This window comes from Porites lutea, chromosome 6, assembly GCF_958299795.1.
Source record: "Porites lutea chromosome 6, jaPorLute2.1, whole genome shotgun sequence".
Lineage (NCBI taxonomy): Eukaryota > Metazoa > Cnidaria > Anthozoa > Scleractinia > Poritidae > Porites > Porites lutea.
The window spans coordinates 24,037,050-24,058,380 of record NC_133206.1 but is presented as its reverse complement, the minus strand read 5'-3'; the positions used below and the strand labels follow the sequence as shown (position 1 = coordinate 24,058,380).

The following is a 21,331-nucleotide window of genomic DNA, read 5'->3' as shown; positions in this document are numbered from 1 at the left end:
GTAAATTCCTTAGTATTTCCAACATTCTGGTCGCCATAACCCTCACTAAACAAAAAGGTATGCTTTTTTCAATTTTAGTCTTCCCAAAACTCAGAGCCTGATTAAAACTGCACAGACACATTGTCAGTTCAAACCACAAGCTAAAGCAAGAGAGCCCACACAAGTGTATTGCAAAAAACTGTTTTTGCAATTTTGTAAAATACAGCAAGAATTATTACCATTTACTGATGTGGTCTTTAAAATAAAATTGTGATCCTATCTTGAATGTTGTGTATTGTTATTCTTTTGAGTGAATAACGAAAAGTTTTGCAATCTTGCATTGCAGGGGCGGATCCAGGATTTTTTTTTAGGAGGGGGTGCACTCGTCTCTTGCTTTACTTCAACACCAATAAACCACATAGTTTTTTTTTGGCAGAATACTAGTTGTATTAGAAAACCGCAGGTCATCTCAGGGGGGGAGAGGGGGGTGTGCACCCCCTGCACCCTCCCCCTAGATCCGCCCCTGCATTGAATACTTATAATAATTATAATTATAGTATATCATAATTTGAGATGTAAACTCCAACTCAGGGGCACTCATGCACTGAATCACTGAAGTGATGTGACTGACAGATTGCAAGTTAAAAATGAATAATCACCAAGGCTTGGTCACTGAAATATTTACTGCAACTGAGGGTTATGTACATGTATGAGATAGTTTCATGGCCCCTGCTCATCACTGCTGCTTTGTGTTTGACTACTCAAGGTTGTACTCTACCAGCACCCAGTTGGCCCGTGGTGCTTAACTATTTTTTCGGGGCAACTAGGAAATTTTTTCATAGAAATCATGTGCTGGGCACCCAGGATTTCACGGGTCTGGAGCACTGGGCTCCTTTCAATTTTTCTTAGAGCACAGCCTTGCTACTTCAAAAACCTTGGTGTATCTTTTAGTATGGGATAGACTAATGTTATTCCTATAAATGAGGAAGCTTCATGGCCCCTTACCAAATACAAAGGCACTGTCCACCCTACTGTAACAATTGATCTGCACACTTGTTGATCACAAGATAAATGTGAGGCCCCAGCTAAGAACCTGGAGGACAAGTTTAGGTCTTACGTACCGTGTGTAATATACAAATCCATTATTTTTTTGTCATACCAGTGATTACAATAAACAAGCCAAGGGCTGTAATACTGTTTAAAGGCTGCAATTTTATTGTTCTTCGTTGCCTGATTTAGCATAGTCTATTTTGGGAGTATTATATAGCCTAAGCCAAGCTAGGGCAGGGCCCATGCAGGGCAAAGGGGTTTCCCCACTTTTTGAAAAATAAATAAATAAAATTAAGTACAGTGGAACCTTGATATAACGAAGGGCCAAGGGACTGGCAAAATATGTTTATTCTAACAAGGTTTGTTAACTTTTATCGAGGTTCTTTTTCATCTTGCCTTATATTTTACTATTACTGGAGTAAAAAAAATAGTTTGTTAGACTGAGGACTTTGTTATAGAGGTTCCATTGTAATATACATTTTCATATGAATAGTATCTTTGTTGGAATAAGAATCTTCCAGCATCTAAATTTATTATTGGTCCGTTTTGATCCCATCAGTCTGATGTGTGGTAAGCCTTAAAAAGTCAATCGTCCTAGATTTCTGCATTTTCAAACCAGCAAAGCTATGTAGCATTTGCAACAATGCAGAATAGTCTTTTTTGATGAAGGTTCTTGATTAAATCTGAAGACGACTCCATGAACTACGGTTTCTTAAAACAAATTATATCAGGTGATGATGTGGTCTCTGGCACATTTCAATGACATGCTAGACAAATTGAAGGCATTACAGGAACCTACAGTGTAATATCATGATCTGCAAACTTCTAGTGGTGGATTCAGCATGTGCAATCACCCTCAGCAGGAGAAAGGTACTTTTTAGCGGCTTGAAATCTATGAACATGACTGCTCAACAATGACTCAAGAAAGGTTCAGTAATCTGACAGTTCTAAACAGCCACAAAGAGAGAACAGCCAAATTTGCTCTCCCCGCCCCCCTCACCTTAATGTAGGTGGTCACCGTCCCGCGCACATTAAAAACTGCTTCGCAGGCCCTCCTAGGGGTTTTAACTCTTAAAAATGCTAGTTTCTAATAATATTTTACAATGGAAAAAACCAGCAAGAAAAACCCACAGAGCACAATCAAGGATGGGCCTCCATGATAAACATAATTTCCACTGTGTTATCAGCAGAATCATGCAACCTAGTGATGTACTGAACCATTTAGTTTTTCAATACATAATGTTAGTTGCAAATAATAATTTATTAATGCAGTGATAACCCAGTACTCTATGATCTACAGACACCCACTTAATTGGACACCCATATATAACAGGCAGTTTTGTTTGTCCTGAGGAAAAGCATAGATTTTTTCTTTAAAATTAACTGGCTTAGTACGCACAGTAGTTAGCACAGTAGTTAATGTGGACAACAACCACTTTTCTGTGTTTCAAGTCAGAAATTCCTATATATTCTTAATCCAGCTTTACAGACACTGGTTACCCAGGCACTTTCTATTTTTCTTGTCACAATGATGTGCCAATTGTAGACATTGTACCAAGTTCACGGGTTAATAAGATTTTATTACCAAAACATCTGCAGCCAAATAGCATGACACATTTGATTTTGATACATCTTTCTTTCTTGCCCTGTTTGTAGTCCTTTGATAAATTTTCTGCCTCCTACTCAACAAGTTTCACGTCCTTGGCTTTTTGCTACAGTCATTGTTCCTACCCTTCTTCCTCCTTGTTCCTTTATGCTATATATCAAATAAATCACGTGTCTGTGACTTTTTTCCAGAGAGCTAACTTAATATGGACACCCGGATAATACGGACACCCATATAATATAGCCATCATAACATGTCTGTGTTAACCGTTCCACTGTATATATTTTCTTGTCTAGCCAAAGCTTCAAAGCTGGCCCCAGTAAAGAGAGCATCCAAAAAATGCACACCTGGGTTTGAATAATAAATAAATTTAAAAAAAAACGTCACATACAACAATTTCATAAAGTTATCTATAAAAGTTATGGAAATACAAGGGGATATCATTGACAATAGTTGGATGAGGTGAAATCTCTGAATTTTTATTAGCGTTGCAATTTATAAGTTGCTATATTGATCTGCAGTCAATCGATAGGGTAGGTATAAGCAGACACAGCCTTTTCAAAAAAACATGAGCTACAAAGAATGTGACAGTCTTTAGTGTCAGCACTGAAAATTATTAAATTGATATACCAAATCAAGAGCGAGCGATCCCCTTATTTATCTATTTATATTGAAAATGAGTAAATTAACTTTTCTGACAAAGAGAACTTAACATTAGATCTAATTTTAAAATCCTCAGCTCAGATACGTAACACTAAAGTAACAATTAAATTTTCAATAATAAAGGACAGCAGTCCGTTTAAGATGGTAAAAAAAAACACATGCATATGACAACGAGCTGGCTGCTTTAGAACTGAAACTTAGCTGAACTGAAAACTGTACCCACTCTGATTCGCTGTGCCTGAAGAGGTATAAAGCAAAACTTTATCTACACTTGGATAAATGAGCACTCGAGAGTGGCTAGAAGGCAGGTGAAATTGGTGCGGACTCTCGATCGTCTTGCCTCTGTATTATTATTTATATAGCTAGTACGTATACAAATACTACCAGTAGTCCGAATCTCCGTCGGCACAAACTGCATAAAATACGACTCGGTGAAGTGTGTTTTTTTCCCTTCTCTGAGGCTAGCTGCCCTTAGTATTTGACTTTCTCATATTCAGTCGGTGCTAGTTCTACAGAGTCATCGTAATCTACGATTTCCTCCTTCACAATTCCAGAATCGGGCGAAGACGAGCGAAGCTTTGAGAATCGCTCGCTGTTTTCTCACGGTTCAGGTTTGTTTTCTTGGCGTGTTCTGCGACTTGGTGAAGTGTGTTTTTTTTCCTTCTCTGAGGCTAGCTGCCCTTAGTATTTGACTTTCTCATATTCAGTCGGTGCTGGTGCTACAGAGTCATCGTAATCTACGATTTCCTCCTTCACAATTCCAGAATCGGGCGAAGACGAGCGAAGCTTTGAGAATCGCTCGCTGTTTTCTCACGGTTCAGGTTTGTTTTCTTGGCGTGTTCAGAAAATGACGTCACAATCAGAGAACAATAGCTTTGTCACTGGAACATAAATTTGTAATGGCGGACGCGAAAAACCTACATTTTCAAGCTCAATATTTTCACTTAGAGGGCGCCAAAGTTCATTTCAATGACCGAAACAGGTACAGCCACTTCTGATAAGCTGAAAAGAAAGCATTTTTGTGAAAAACTTGACATTAAATTTTGATCGTAGTAGCACTTTAAAGATATAGCTTTTTTGATTTGATCATTCAGCCGTAGTCACTTACCAGACCAGACGAAACACACCACATCGTCTGTTGTAACACGAAGCAGTTCAGGAAAAAAGCGATACTCCATGGAAGGATACGCCTGGACAATGTTGCCTCTCTTTCCCATCCCATGAATGTACTTTATGGTGGATTTCTGATATTTTTCAGAGAGAACGCTCCGTGGTTTCAGCAGGAATACGTGAGTTCTGTCTTGGAATGTTCGTCCAACCTGAGCGGTGTTCAAGGCAAGCTGAAGTTCTGTTAGGCCATCAGTAACTTTAGTTTTCGGGTTGTTCTTAACTCTAAAAGACAAAAGATTATTTTTTGCCACAGACAATAAGATCTGTACAACAAAATGCGCAACGGGGAATTTTTGTGAGTAGTTTAACCACGAGTAGAGGGAACGGCATTGCTCCAGAGGGACCACCACCTTACCATGGAGTGGTTTGCGTGTCTGAATGACCCATAGAGCAACGTCGGCTGGAGTGATTGACTCCTGGTTAAGGGCCACCCATGCCGGACAGGTTGAAGGATAGAGACCAGAGTGGTCCTCCAGGTTGGGGGTTGGGCTGAGGGCTGATAACCCGGCGTCTCCCTTTAAACCCTGTTATTACAAAAACCAAAAGTAGAGAAAATTCACTTTATCAAGGGAAGACTGTGGCCGGTCCTCTCAACAGGAGTGACTATATGATGCGCGAAAGCCAAAGCCAACAGGACGCCACCGAGCTGAATAGGCCTCTGATACACCTCAAAAACATCATGAACACGTACACTGTACAGAAGTCAATGGTAACATTGTGCAGGTAGCTAGAGAGGGTACCAGAAGGAAAAAGAAGAAGAGGAAGACCAAAAACCACCTGGAGGCGAACGATCGAAAAAGAAAGAGCAGAAGCAGGATGGCAGTCTTGAAAGGAAGTGAAGACCATTGCGGTTAACCGAGATAAATGAAGGGACTCGGTGAAGGCCTTATGTGCCACGAGGCACGAAGAGGATAAGTGAGGTGTGAGTTGAGAGGGAAAGGCGAGATCGTGATGTACGTTTCAATTTCAATAACGGTCATCAAAGTACAGTGTGTGCTGGGAAGAATTTGTGCACCACAATGACGGATTCTAATTAAAAAAAAAAAAAAAACAGGGGATGGGTGAGAGGCAACATTACTGTTTTGGGGCTAGGCAAAACCACATGGAACAATTATCATGATTTGGGGCTTAGACTGTTCTTTATTCCTCTGTATTGCGTGAATTATTTTTAGCGTTGATACGAATCCTCACAAATAACATGGTTTTTCAGCTGGAAACATCCAACTTTTTCTTTCGAACCTCAGTTTGCATAATCAGGACGGGGGTTAAAAAAGTGTTCGTCAAATAGTATCAGGAATACAACTGTTGAAAAGCAGCACAAAATTTTATACTAACGGGAAATTAGATTGTTGAACACCGATATGCCGGCCGCCATATTAATCGAGGTAGCCCTCAGAGCTTTTCCCATAGAAAACAGGAGGGGGTTGCATATCGATTAAAGTGCTGAATACGATTTGAATGTTTTAAGTTTGACGTGATTACAGGAGCTGACCAGTCTAAATAACGTGAACTTTTTTTTACTATTTTTCATTCCGAATGTTGTTCTCTTTTTTAGCCGTACAGATGACTAAGTAGCCCGTTCCAGGCGTTCAGATAGTAGAGGGCGGGTGAAAAAGAGAAAAGAACAAGAAAAATTATACAATTTAACTCGCTCCCCACCATCTGACCGACGTGCTCTATTATCTGAACGCATGGAACGGGCTAATGACTAAGTGTCCTGCACCTCCATGGTTTGTTGAATCTCCTCTGATACACTAAATTAGGGAAAGTTCATTTAATATGACAAGGGGGGCGGGGATGAAGATATTGAAACTCGAAGCTTGAAATTTTAGCAGCCCACCTCGCTAGCGGTTCAATTTTTTAGGAGCCCCCTCCTTGGTAGTCGAAAAAATTTCAGAGCCCCCCCCTCCTCCTTCAATTCCTTTGCTCCCCTGAAAAAAGATCGCTAGACTGTATTAAATATATTTACCGTTATTGTCTTCAATGGTTTATACTATGACAAACTTGAGATACAGTTGTGATACAATTTTCTAAAGCATTTTTGGGATGAACAAGAGTGTAATAATTACTGAGACTACATTTGTTATATCTGTAAACCACGTGATATAGCTGAGTTGCACAGGTCATTAAATTGTTGAGTTGAAAACCATCCGATCTGTATGATGATATCATGTGTTGGTTTTGAAGTATACAAATTTTCGGAGCCCCCCTTCCTAGCGCAACAATTTTTTCAGAGCCCCCCCTTCGGGTGTCTAAAAATTTTCGGAGCCCCCCCTCAATATCTTCATCCCCCCCCCCTTGTCATATTAAATGAACTTTCCCTTAACAACATTAGTACTAAGTAAAGCTGTATCTCTCTAATTTATTATTTCCCATGTAATTTTCACTTACTTATCGTTATCACTGGCATCAAATTCGCGTGGAACATCGTCACTGGTGATGTTATATCTACAATAAAAATGAAATTGATATTTCCTATGGACAAATACACCGCAAAAAGAAAGAACAGAATGCCGCACTGGACATGATAACAACAAACGGAGCTAGAGAAGGATTTAGGCCCTGTCCACAGAAAAAAAGAATGCTTTTTCAGAAGGATGCGTTTTCGTTTCCATCAAAAACGCTTCGATTCCCGTCCGCACTAACGTTTTGATGCGTTTTCGACTTTCAACACTAAAACGTTCGACAACGGTAGAACTGCACGTTGTGACGTCAGTTGAACTCTATGCATATGAGTAGAAACAAACGCCCCTGCGATATTTTCAGTCATCGTTTTAATTTGATAAGTTTTCTACCGAAAGACCTACAATCAGGGACAAAAGTAGTTGACACACTTGTTTGAAACGGGTGCTTTTAACAAACATTTAATTCATTTATTATTTCATTCCTTTTAAACGCCGTAAATCCCCCGACCCCCCGAATCAATGTTGTCTGAAGTAAAAAAAAGACTTGAGAGTCCAAAATTCAACATTGATTTTGGGGGGAAGGGGTTGGGGTAGAACAGGGAAGGGGATAAGTATATTCACTATGCAAAAAGGGGCCATTTTACGGAAGTGTGTCAACACTTTTGTCCCTCATTGTCTGAATGCAAAATTGTGCTACTGCACACAAGTTGAGCCGTGCATGACACTGATTTTAACTGAAATCAAAGGAATCAATGACATAATTATGTTATTGGTGCTGGGGGTGACATTGACTTATTCACGACCGAATTATAGGGCCAATTCGAATTACGCGACGACGTAATAAAAGGGCTGCGATATCCAGAATTAACGTCGATATGGTTTACAAGCTAAAAACTGACGCTGAAACTCGCGCACACGTACAACTTTTGATGAATTTCAAGGGGGTGCGTACTGAAAATATTTTTATAAAGTGAATATTTCTCGTTCTTCACTTTATCCGATTGTTAAGGCCCAAACAATCACGGATAGGGTAAGGATTGACACGTAGTGGGGATAGTCACTGGCCGACCACGGAAATATAGAGCGTTAGTGAGGAGCGGCCGTCACTGCGTTCAATATGGAAACTACGGAAAAGTGAAGGTAAATTCATAGCTAATTCAATAAAAAAACTAAGGACAGCGTAGCAACCATTGCAAGTGTACACGAAAACAATTACTTTTAATCCCACCTCGTGACATCCTGTGTGACATGGTAACGCAACGCAAATAGCGTGACATAAGCGCATATGTCTGTGTATATCGACTGCATTTCTCAAGCGAAACCCTGTGTTTTTGTCTATTGTCGGCAGAGAAAATGAAAAAGAGAGCTTTGAAACGTGAACTGGTATTTGACTCTCAAAGAAAACGACAGCTCAAACTGAGGAAAACACTGCTTCCTTCGTGTTACAACGGTTAACCACGTTTCGGCAAACGGAAAGTAACAATATAAGTCTGTTATGACCTCTTAATGTGGATATGTATTCTCGTGGTTAACCGTTGAAACTCCTTATTTGCACCACATCGCTGGAATTTTTCTCGCCAAGAATACGTATTGCGAAGTACTTTCTACATAGCGGAATCTTCTTTTGCCTTTTGTGAGGAATTAGCGCATAAAAAAGGAAATTTTCCAGCGCCCTGCCATCATCGATCACGTGTTATCCCGCTTTGCTTGTCATCAAGTGAACTTCTGGGCCAAAGTAATTGCTGTTTTGGCGATGATACAAACTGGTGTGTCTATCTTGAAAACAATTTCTTTGGCATTCTGTGATTTACGAGCTGGGAAATGAAATAGTTGTCCGTCCATCATCAATAAACAATCATGGCACTGAATAAATGGCAGGCGGTCATGCAAAATCATCACAAAAGTACATTCCTACGCTAAAGGTTTGGATCAGTTAGGTAAGAAAAGATCTCCAAAAAATAAAAAAAACACATTTATATATAGGGCATAGCACAAACGGCTGGCCCATTATTTATGAGGTTCATAACCTGTATATTGTTCACGTCCTTTCACTAATGGCAAAGGTCAATGTCAAAAATAATGCATGTCCCCTCTGTTACTCTGCAGTACTTCATTCGCTTAAGTTAACCATTTACCAGAACAATTTTCATTGTACCTTAGTGTTTCCATCCTTTTTCCACTATTGATAATACTTGTGAAAACATTACATCCGCAGCAACGGCGTTGATCAGAACACAAATCATTTCGTCTCGACCCGACAGGGTATCAGGAACGCGCGCGGGAGCACAACATTAAGTAATGACATACGCTTCCTACATTTTACTCTACGTATACTACAAATCAGGACGAAACTTTATAAATTGATGTTTAAAAACAAACAATTTGGCCCACAGAGTAATGTCAGCGCACAAAAATTCAGCAGCGTCAAAAATCTCGCCGGAAAACACAGATACATATTTCAGACAATCAGGGACAAAAGTAGTTGACACACTTGTTTGAAACGGGTGCTTTTAACAAACATTTAATTCATTTATTATTTCATTCCTTTTAAACGCCGTAAATCCCCCGACCCCCCGAATCAATGTTGTCTGAAGTAAAAAAAAGACTTGAGAGTCCAAAATTCAACATTGATTTTGGGGGGAAGGGGTTGGGGTAGAACAGGGAAGGGGATAAGTATATTCACTATGCAAAAAGGGGCCATTTTACGGAAGTGTGTCAACACTTTTGTCCCTCATTGTCTGAATGCAAAATTGTGCTACTGCACACAAGTTGAGCCGTGCATGACACTGATTTTAACTGAAATCAAAGGAATCAATGACATAATTATGTTATTGGTGCTGGGGGTGACATTGACTTATTCACGACCGAATTATAGGGCCAATTCGAATTACGCGACGACGTAATAAAAGGGCTGCGATATCCAGAATTAACGTCGATATGGTTTACAAGCTAAAAACTGACGCTGAAACTCGCGCACACGTACAACTTTTGATGAATTTCAAGGGGGTGCGTACTGAAAATATTTTTATAAAGTGAATATTTCTCGTTCTTCACTTTATCCGATTGTTAAGGCCCAAACAATCACGGATAGGGTAAGGATTGACACGTAGTGGGGATAGTCACTGGCCGACCACGGAAATATAGAGCGTTAGTGAGGAGCGGCCGTCACTGCGTTCAATATGGAAACTACGGAAAAGTGAAGGTAAATTCATAGCTAATTCAATAAAAAAACTAAGGACAGCGTAGCAACCATTGCAAGTGTACACGAAAACAATTACTTTTAATCCCACCTCGTGACATCCTGTGTGACATGGTAACGCAACGCAAATAGCGTGACATAAGCGCATATGTCTGTGTATATCGACTGCATTTCTCAAGCGAAACCCTGTGTTTTTGTCTATTGTCGGCAGAGAAAATGAAAAAGAGAGCTTTGAAACGTGAACTGGTATTTGACTCTCAAAGAAAACGACAGCTCAAACTGAGGAAAACACTGCTTCCTTCGTGTTACAACGGTTAACCACGTTTCGGCAAACGGAAAGTAACAATATAAGTCTGTTATGACCTCTTAATGTGGATATGTATTCTCGTGGTTAACCGTTGAAACTCCTTATTTGCACCACATCGCTGGAATTTTTCTCGCCAAGAATACGTATTGCGAAGTACTTTCTACATAGCGGAATCTTCTTTTGCCTTTTGTGAGGAATTAGCGCATAAAAAAGGAAATTTTCCAGCGCCCTGCCATCATCGATCACGTGTTATCCCGCTTTGCTTGTCATCAAGTGAACTTCTGGGCCAAAGTAATTGCTGTTTTGGCGATGATACAAACTGGTGTGTCTATCTTGAAAACAATTTCTTTGGCATTCTGTGATTTACGAGCTGGGAAATGAAATAGTTGTCCGTCCATCATCAATAAACAATCATGGCACTGAATAAATGGCAGGCGGTCATGCAAAATCATCACAAAAGTACATTCCTACGCTAAAGGTTTGGATCAGTTAGGTAAGAAAAGATCTCCAAAAAATAAAAAAAACACATTTATATATAGGGCATAGCACAAACGGCTGGCCCATTATTTATGAGGTTCATAACCTGTATATTGTTCACGTCCTTTCACTAATGGCAAAGGTCAATGTCAAAAATAATGCATGTCCCCTCTGTTACTCTGCAGTACTTCATTCGCTTAAGTTAACCATTTACCAGAACAATTTTCATTGTACCTTAGTGTTTCCATCCTTTTTCCACTATTGATAATACTTGTGAAAACATTACATCCGCAGCAACGGCGTTGATCAGAACACAAATCATTTCGTCTCGACCCGACAGGGTATCAGGAACGCGCGCGGGAGCACAACATTAAGTAATGACATACGCTTCCTACATTTTACTCTACGTATACTACAAATCAGGACGAAACTTTATAAATTGATGTTTAAAAACAAACAATTTGGCCCACAGAGTAATGTCAGCGCACAAAAATTCAGCAGCGTCAAAAATCTCGCCGGAAAACACAGATACATATTTCAGACAATCAGGGACAAAAGTAGTTGACACACTTGTTTGAAACGGGTGCTTTTAACAAACATTTAATTCATTTATTATTTCATTCCTTTTAAACGCCGTAAATCCCCCGACCCCCCGAATCAATGTTGTCTGAAGTAAAAAAAAGACTTGAGAGTCCAAAATTCAACATTGATTTTGGGGGGAAGGGGTTGGGGTAGAACAGGGAAGCGGATAAGTATATTCACTATGCAAAAAGGGGCCATTTTACGGAAGTGTGTCAACACTTTTGTCCCTCATTGTCTGAATGCAAAATTGTGCTACTGCACACAAGTTGAGCCGTGCATGACACTGATTTTAACTGAAATCAAAGGAATCAATGACATAATTATGTTATTGGTGCTGGGGGTGACATTGACTTATTCACGACCGAATTATAGGGCCAATTCGAATTACGCGACGACGTAATAAAAGGGCTGCGATATCCAGAATTAACGTCGATATGGTTTACAAGCTAAAAACTGACGCTGAAACTCGCGCACACGTACAACTTTTGATGAATTTCAAGGGGGTGCGTACTGAAAATATTTTTATAAAGTGAATATTTCTCGTTCTTCACTTTATCCGATTGTTAAGGCCCAAACAATCACGGATAGGGTAAGGATTGACACGTAGTGGGGATAGTCACTGGCCGACCACGGAAATATAGAGCGTTAGTGAGGAGCGGCCGTCACTGCGTTCAATATGGAAACTACGGAAAAGTGAAGGTAAATTCATAGCTAATTCAATAAAAAAACTAAGGACAGCGTAGCAACCATTGCAAGTGTACACGAAAACAATTACTTTTAATCCCACCTCGTGACATCCTGTGTGACATGGTAACGCAACGCAAATAGCGTGACATAAGCGCATATGTCTGTGTATATCGACTGCATTTCTCAAGCGAAACCCTGTGTTTTTGTCTATTGTCGGCAGAGAAAATGAAAAAGAGAGCTTTGAAACGTGAACTGGTATTTGACTCTCAAAGAAAACGACAGCTCAAACTGAGGAAAACACTGCTTCCTTCGTGTTACAACGGTTAACCACGTTTCGGCAAACGGAAAGTAACAATATAAGTCTGTTATGACCTCTTAATGTGGATATGTATTCTCGTGGTTAACCGTTGAAACTCCTTATTTGCACCACATCGCTGGAATTTTTCTCGCCAAGAATACGTATTGCGAAGTACTTTCTACATAGCGGAATCTTCTTTTGCCTTTTGTGAGGAATTAGCGCATAAAAAAGGAAATTTTCCAGCGCCCTGCCATCATCGATCACGTGTTATCCCGCTTTGCTTGTCATCAAGTGAACTTCTGGGCCAAAGTAATTGCTGTTTTGGCGATGATACAAACTGGTGTGTCTATCTTGAAAACAATTTCTTTGGCATTCTGTGATTTACGAGCTGGGAAATGAAATAGTTGTCCGTCCATCATCAATAAACAATCATGGCACTGAATAAATGGCAGGCGGTCATGCAAAATCATCACAAAAGTACATTCCTACGCTAAAGGTTTGGATCAGTTAGGTAAGAAAAGATCTCCAAAAAATAAAAAAAACACATTTATATATAGGGCATAGCACAAACGGCTGGCCCATTATTTATGAGGTTCATAACCTGTATATTGTTCACGTCCTTTCACTAATGGCAAAGGTCAATGTCAAAAATAATGCATGTCCCCTCTGTTACTCTGCAGTACTTCATTCGCTTAAGTTAACCATTTACCAGAACAATTTTCATTGTACCTTAGTGTTTCCATCCTTTTTCCACTATTGATAATACTTGTGAAAACATTACATCCGCAGCAACGGCGTTGATCAGAACACAAATCATTTCGTCTCGACCCGACAGGGTATCAGGAACGCGCGCGGGAGCACAACATTAAGTAATGACATACGCTTCCTACATTTTACTCTACGTATACTACAAATCAGGACGAAACTTTATAAATTGATGTTTAAAAACAAACAATTTGGCCCACAGAGTAATGTCAGCGCACAAAAATTCAGCAGCGTCAAAAATCTCGCCGGAAAACACAGATACATATTTCAGACAATCAGGGACAAAAGTAGTTGACACACTTGTTTGAAACGGGTGCTTTTAACAAACATTTAATTCATTTATTATTTCATTCCTTTTAAACGCCGTAAATCCCCCGACCCCCCGAATCAATGTTGTCTGAAGTAAAAAAAAGACTTGAGAGTCCAAAATTCAACATTGATTTTGGGGGGAAGGGGTTGGGGTAGAACAGGGAAGGGGATAAGTATATTCACTATGCAAAAAGGGGCCATTTTACGGAAGTGTGTCAACACTTTTGTCCCTCATTGTAGACGCATCGAAATGAGTGCGTTTTCAAACGAAAAAGGATTAGCGTGGACGGAGCCTTAAAGGTATCCAGTCTACTGCCCTCGCCATCTGAGCCGGAGAACATGCGCGGCGCAGATGGGAGACATATCCCTTTATAGTTTCCTGCTACAGACACAGATTAGCTTTGAGTTAACAAATCATTGAGTGAGTATAAGGTAAGGTAAATGCGCAAACGAGCCAAAGGCCCAAACAGCCGGAGCTTATGCCGGTTTCCGTAGCATGAAGCACCTAGGAGTATTGGTACTCCCCCCTGGACGGGTTGCTAGTCCATTGCATGGTTATCGCCCAGCAGTATGTCGTCGGTACCCATTTATACACCTGGGTGAAGAGAGACTAAGTGAAGTAAAGTTCCTTGTCTAAGGAAACAACGTGACCGGTGAGGCTTGAACCCCAGACCTCCAGATCCAGAGTTCGAGGTGTTTACTGCTCAGCCACACACGCCTACACGTTTTAATTTGTGCAACACGCTAATTTTCGGGCAATGTTTTTCGCTACGACATGTCGCACGAACACTGGGCATGTCATGGGCACAAATTGCTAAAAAGGCGCTAATAACCGCGAGAAAGTGTTCCTGAATTGTTTGAATGTGTTTGTGCACTGATGACTGCAAAGGGAGATCAGTGTTCCAGGACTGTTTCGAACCCATGCTTCATGTCTGAACGTAAATTTGTCGCTGCGACCATTTCCGCAACATACACGACGACAGGCTGTCATACCGTAAACTGCCGCTATAAAAGCTTTGGGCTTAGACAACTTCGTAAGGGGTTTTAGAAGGGTTTATAAACAGGGGGCTTATATTTTGAAGAGCTTCTAACCGCACTAAAAAGAGCGTTTCAAAACAAAAACAAGCCACATAACAGTGCTTATCAAAATACTTTTTGAATCTGTTCACTTTTTAAACCTTTAAAACGTCGTAAAAATCGAATTTATTCCAATACAAGCTAGAGGGGGGCTTATAACCGGCTCTAATTTCCTGTAGATGGAAGAGGTAGTAGGCCTATAACGTGGGAGCTTATAAGTGGGAGGTTTAAGGTATAAGATTTGGTTCCATTCCATGTCTAGTAAATCACTCTGTCATTACTATCATGAGATGCATATTCACCAATAGAACCATTGGACTGACATCATTTTCTATTGGTACCAATCGTACCATTGGTACCAATGGACAATCGGTTTGACGAATCGTATCCGTTTGTGTATATTGGACATGATTGTGTGGATCGTCATGTTCCTGTGTATCTACTGAACGCAAATTTGTCGCTGCGTCATGTCTCAACAACATAAACGACTACTTGTTGTCATACAGAATTTGGCTCTATTTCAGAGTTTAGACAAATCCCATCACTATGATTTTACTGAATCTAACCTTATACGTAACACGCAACGTTGTGTTACGTTGGAAGGAAATAAGGGGACTTTCCATTTGTATGACGTAAACTTCCCATCGCGGCCTACTCCATTGTGGTTGATATAAGTGGAAGGCGCATACAAAACTTCGGGTGGCTTCTGAACAAGGACATACTGCTGCAGTAGATCTCCACCCTGTGCGACCTTATGTGGTTCATACGGAACGCCTCTCTTCAGCTTCATTCCGTCGATTCCATGGCACGTACTTAGGACGCCACGCGTTCTCTCCATAACGTTTGTGATGAATCGTGTCCACTTCCCACCAGCCTTCTTACAAGCCTCTGCGGTGAGATATTTAGCAACGCATTTTTCTCCAGGGAGGCCATCATTCTTTTTGGGGCATTGATCACTTGATTTGCCCCGCATGATGCACAGATCTGTATAACGTAATTTGAAACAAAGAAAAGAAACACACAATGTTGTGGATGTATTCTAGGTACGCTGGGGAGTACTCCCAAATATGGGCTGGATAGGTATGTGCCGCCCGATAGGGTATAGTTTTTTCAGGGCCTCCATCCTTAAATAGGGTATCGTTTTAGCCCTTAATTGTTGACGTTGTGTTCCCGGTATGCTCTTTAGATAGGGTACCGTTATTGGATCAGCTAAAACTCAAGTGAACATTAGATTTATCAGAGACGTTTTCGCTACCTTCGCCGTCATGTCACGGACAACTCTCTGCAAGGTTTTTGTCCGTTGTAGAGAGAGATTCATAGGCTGTAGTTCCAACTCTTAATGAATCCTCCCGTGATATTTCTAAACAGAATCTTAACTAGAATACACTCACATTTGTAGCCGTATTGAGAGCTGTTAACATGCCTCTTCATCAAATCAAAAGTCTTCACATCGCTGACCATGATGGCAATGTCCTTCCAAGGACTGGGGCCCCAGTATGGATAGTAATCACGCTCCTCAGGAACCTCATATCCCCTCCTTGTTCCGGCTTTATTTTGCCGCGTGTAAATTGGTGAATCACCGGCAAGCTTTTGGTCAGCGGTAAACAAACCTGTGGAACAAAACGCATTATGGTCCAAATGAGCTACACCAAATGACATATGCCAAATGCCGATAAACAGGTACTGAAAACCCAAGGCGACCATAGAAAGTTCCTCAGACTTGGCACAAAGGAGACAGCAACTGTTGTAGAAAATTCGTGCGCTTCATAAAAAAAGCTTTATGCAAACGAGCCTTAGCGAAGACTACAAGTGTTTCAACACCCACAATTCTGAGTGCATATACCCTCTTTTAAGACTTCAGCTTTATGAAAGGTTGAGAATTTAACTAGTTGATGGTAGGGAAATCTTTCATTTTATCCCAAAAGGGCTAACAGAAATGCTCGTGTTTTGGGGGAATTTATTCATATTTAAGAGGCAGTTCATTTACTTAAAAAGGATGAAAAGTTTTAAACTAGGTAGGGGTTTCAATAATAATTGAAGTAGCCAGCAGGTTTGAATAGAGTAACCGACTGTATCAACGAGGGGGCCGTAGTCCCCTTCTTCTGAGGGCGTCTGGGGACGTGCTCCCCAGAAAATGTTTGGAAAGTTTCAGAGCGCTGAAAAGTGATTTCCAGTGTTACGGGAACTAAATTGAGAACAAAACACTGTGTTTCTCATTCAAGAAAATATAGCTTTCATTCACGTTTCATTCATTCATATCAGTGGACCTTGAAAGCATATCATAATTAACTTACGTTTTAATTCAGATTTACTGATTTATTTTTGTTCACGATATTTTTAAAACTAATTGCTTCTTTTCGGGTAGAAAAGTAGCCGACTGCTCTGAGTAAAGTAGCCGACGCGTTTCGTCGGTTGTCGGTGCTTATTGAAAGCCCTGCTAGGTATGGGAAAGGGCTACCATTTTCCAATAGACGATAAGGAGGACCTTTTCTGTTAGCCTGTTCCAGGCTCCGAGATAGTCGGGTCCGCTGCATTGAGAAAGCGCAAACACGAAAATAAAACGGGAGGAAACTGGGGAGAGAAGGGGCGGCCTTTTCCTTTTTCCCGCCCCGCCAACTTTTCGCGCGCCTTTTTCTTTCGCGTCTTCCCCCACTATCTGAGAGCCTGGAACAGGCTACTCTTCTATCAAAAGCGTATATACAGGTAAAAGGGTAAGGGGTAAGGCTTTGTTGAGTACCCTCCAGACGTATATAGAACGTCCTACCTTTGTTTCGCTCGCGGCGGAGATACGACTGGTAATAATTGTACGGTTCGTGAAGTCCAAGGGTCAGCTTAACATCAGAACTTTCTTTTTGGTTGGCTCTAAATGTTTGCGTGCTAGAAGTTCCCCCATTACGAATAGTGTGGTACTCAAACTGTGTGTTGATATTCGCTAAAGGCACCTCTCCATCAGGAAATTCTTGACACATATACTGTAGAATCACTTGTGACTCTACAAAGTGATCTGCCTTTTTTCCGGTCCCGTGTTGGTTTGTCCACATGATTTCAACTTCAGTTTTAGCTTTGTCATTAAACCCACTCATGTAAAACTCCTGTTAATTGAAACAATGAAGGGCCACTCAGACATTATTCACATGTTCAAAGAAAAGCTAAAGTCGTATGACTCGATCATAAATTTAAGTAAAACGACAAAACTTTGAATTTCATGTTGACAAAAAATGTATGTATGGGTGACAAATACATCCTTAATTTTGGCGTGAAATTTCAGCGTTAAATTAATTAAAAGTTTTAATTTCACATGTGAAGTTAAAAATTGATACGGCAACGTGCTGTATGTCTCGGTGCCTAGCCCACGAATGCAGCCGTTTCCCCTCGTTCCTCGCTGCTAGCAAAATGAAAAAGGAATGGCTGACGTTTTTCTCAGGGTACTCCAAATTTCAATTCGATTTGGAACGAAACAACAAGTGGTCAAGTTCATAAGGAGTTCTCGCACTTTAAAATTGCACTTTACACCTTGAGTATGACCAGTCAAATAAAAACTACGAAAAAGATGCTTTCCTGCGGTAGTGTTGGAAAAAAATATCTTTTAAGCCCATTTAATTTAAAGAATAAGTAATAACCACACTAAAAAACACTAAACACGTAAACGATCAGCAATCAAATAAGCCCTTAATTTAAATTCGAACCCAAAATGAAAGAAGAATCACATTTATGATACGTTATGATCGCATTTGTATCTATGTGTATGAAAACTGTTGAGTAGCTTTATTAATATACACGCGATTTTCTTCCCAGTGATAGAAATGAACTTACCTGTGGTAGTTGATCAGTCTCTGGAAGGGGAGTTTTCTTACTACCCAGCTTGTCCCCAACGTTGTATCCAGCGTTGCCATTATTCTACGTAAAGGAAATGAAAATGATAAGATTTACATCATTGTTCAATGTTTAGGTAAAGTCATTACATGGGTTTTGTTTTCTCTAAAAATTTCCCGGCTTTATAATTTTTCTTTTTCTTCTTTCACTATTGTAATTCGCTCCGTAAACATGTCTCGCCATAGATTAGCCCTTGCTATTTGAGAGATTTAGAGTGACGTTTACGGCAAACGGCAAACTTCAGATTCAAGTTCATTGAGAATTTCTCAAAATAGAAAACGTGCAGCTAAAGCCAGTCAAAAACAATTGTTATAGACAAACGCAACGTGAAGCTACTAATTGTGGGGTAGAAGTAATGAACAGTAAAGCACAAGTTAAGGAAAAACTTGGTCACGTGGTACAATAGTCTCCCTCGCAGCCGTTTTTAGTATCGTCACGCAACGCTCCTTCCCAAAAGGGGAGCATGCTTCCTGACTTCCCTAGGCTGGGCCGCCTTCGGTGCTGCAAATCTTCATCACCGCGCATCGTACAACTTCAAGATCTCGAGCTACGCCCCTGAAGCTACGCACATTAGTATGAGTAGTCTACAAGGATAGTTAGATGGTGATGTACGACTAGAGGCGTTAGTTTTTCTATGATATGCAGCTAATCCAACCCCGGATTGAATCCAGGGATCAAAAAATTTTCATGGGGTCAGGGATCAAGATTTGCAGCAATTTTGGGATCAGGGATCAAAATTTAAAGTCGAAATGTGGGATCAGGTGGGAGAAAATATACCTCGTTACGACCCTGTATATAAGCTTCCATAAGACTTCAGTGACATCCATTTTCTCACTCCTCTGTTTTAGAAGTACTGATCCCGCTATGGCTACGCTTGAGAACCATGAATACTCTTTAGTCCTTTTGTTCACTGCCGAAGTCATCAAGAACGAGAAGAACAGTGGTGCTCTCTGTCTCCACTCGTTGCATAGAAGTTGGAAGTCGAACTTGGCCAGATCCTCTTTGCTTGACTTTCTCAAAAGCGAAGGATTATTTCTCGAACATAATGACTCTACCTCTTTTGACAGGGTTTTTAACGTATTTTCAATGATGTGATTCTTGATCGTCGGATTTTTCATTACCGCATTTGCGATTTGCGAAGGAACCCCATGCGCTAAAGCCTTTCCAATGGCCTGATAACTTCCACTCAGGGTTTTGTTCAAAGTTTTACTCGGGTACTGGACGGTCAGTACAGTCTTTGTAGCTTCACTTGATTTATCACGAGGATTGGAAGAACCTTTTAACGCGACTGGAGTCGAAGTAAACATCGGCAAAGGCGGAGGTGTTGCTGTCAAAATTTGACCAGGGAAAGCTTGCAGCACAAGTCCGTAAGGATGACTGCGAATCGGAGATACACCTATAGGCTGGCTAGTCGCGGTAAAATTGGCTGAAGCATGACAAGAAGTAGAAGTGGTAGCGATGGGAAATAAACGTTTCGAGGATTTCCCACGGCACGAGGCTGGGGATTCTCCACTGTCGTCCTCAACGCGAAGTAAGCGCTTCGCTCTCGGAAGTTCACGATCCTTGTAGATTTGTTTTAGTTCAATTTTCAACTCTTCAAGGTGATCAGAGGCCTTTTTGAACTTGATAAGTCGCCTATAGCACGCTTTACAAACTGCCAATTCGCTGGTCGCTGAATAGCAGCTCACATTAACATCCAGACAGGAACTTACTATGTCTGGAAAATCGAAAGAGCTTTTACCAAATATTTAATTTTTCTTTTTTTGGAATTTCCTTGGAACGAATGAAGCAACGATCGCTTTGCAACACTTTCTTTGGCGTATCCCCCATTGAAAAAAACTCCGATCTTTTTAGAATGTGGGCATTTCTCGAGAACGTGAGAATTTGAGAACGCGGGAAAAACCACGTTGTTTACAATATTCTGTGATTTGATTGGTCGCATACTAAACTATGTCAGTGATCTGATTGGCGCAAAGACTACAAAGGGAAAGGAATGTTGTTTGAATGTGAGCAGCCGTTTGTGGGGAGGAGCGTTGCGTGACGATACTAAAAACGGCTGCGAGGGAGACTAAGGGAGAGGCAAACCAGCGAAACCGTACATAAATTGCCTGTTAGAGGATGAGTGACCCTCAGCGCGGAGGGCGAGTAACAAGAAATCGCTTCAAGTTATTCGCAGCATCATGCGGATAAACAGTGCAGTTCCATCTACCTGTGAATCAAACAGTCTGTTGGCATTCGTGACTGCTGCACCTTCACCGCTCAGTCGATTGTTGGATCCTGGTGGACAATGCAAGTATATATCTGACACACCATGCTGAAAAAGAACAGTTATCAGGAAGGCCCAAACGAAAATGCTCTTCATGGTCCGTACCTGTGAAAAAAGAAAAAAACAAACATTTTGCAAAGGATTAATGAAGGGTTCATAATTGGCCCAATTGTAGGCATCTTTTTTATTCGTATCTTAATTATAGTACTGGAACTATTATTTCAATGTAAAGTTTTTCTTGTGATTTGGCTCGATCATGTCATTAACAAGGTAAACGCAGCAACTTAATTAGGTCGCGAGGACGCGTCATAAATTGGGAAAAAAGACACCCCATAGAGGCGTGGCCGCATCGTTCCCCATGAGAGCCAAACGCCGTACGACTAGCGTCATACTCGGAAATGGAAGCTGACTAACTGAATATGGATACAATACGATACGTCATTGGATCATTTGGTCCAAAATTGGCGACAATCTGGGAGAGCCGTTGCCTTTAGACAACAAATTGTTTTCAATGTATGCTTTTGAAAATGAAACTACTTAAAAAACGTAATTATAATCGATAGCCAAAATTACACCGTCCTTATATTCAGTATTTAGACTGTTGTTCTTTTAATTTTA

General features: G+C 40.6%; 1 protein-coding gene across 1 annotated transcript in view; it reads right to left on the bottom strand.

The window, feature by feature from the left end:
- LOC140941766 (protein DD3-3-like) overlaps positions 1–20,814 on the bottom strand; it is a 47,858-nt gene extending 27,044 nt beyond the window's left edge. The window contains exons 1-7 of the mRNA XM_073390782.1: positions 20,657–20,814; positions 18,388–18,471; positions 17,339–17,666; positions 15,966–16,184; positions 15,141–15,558; positions 6,860–6,916; positions 4,407–4,690 (exon numbers count right to left, since the gene is read on the bottom strand). Coding sequence (XP_073246883.1) covers positions 4,407–4,690; positions 6,860–6,916; positions 15,141–15,558; positions 15,966–16,184; positions 17,339–17,666; positions 18,388–18,471; positions 20,657–20,809 — 1,543 coding nt within the window. The 5' untranslated portion in view covers positions 20,810–20,814. The remainder of the gene's footprint in view (positions 1–4,406; positions 4,691–6,859; positions 6,917–15,140; positions 15,559–15,965; positions 16,185–17,338; positions 17,667–18,387; positions 18,472–20,656) is intronic.
- Between the last annotated feature and the right edge of the window lie 517 nt (positions 20,815–21,331).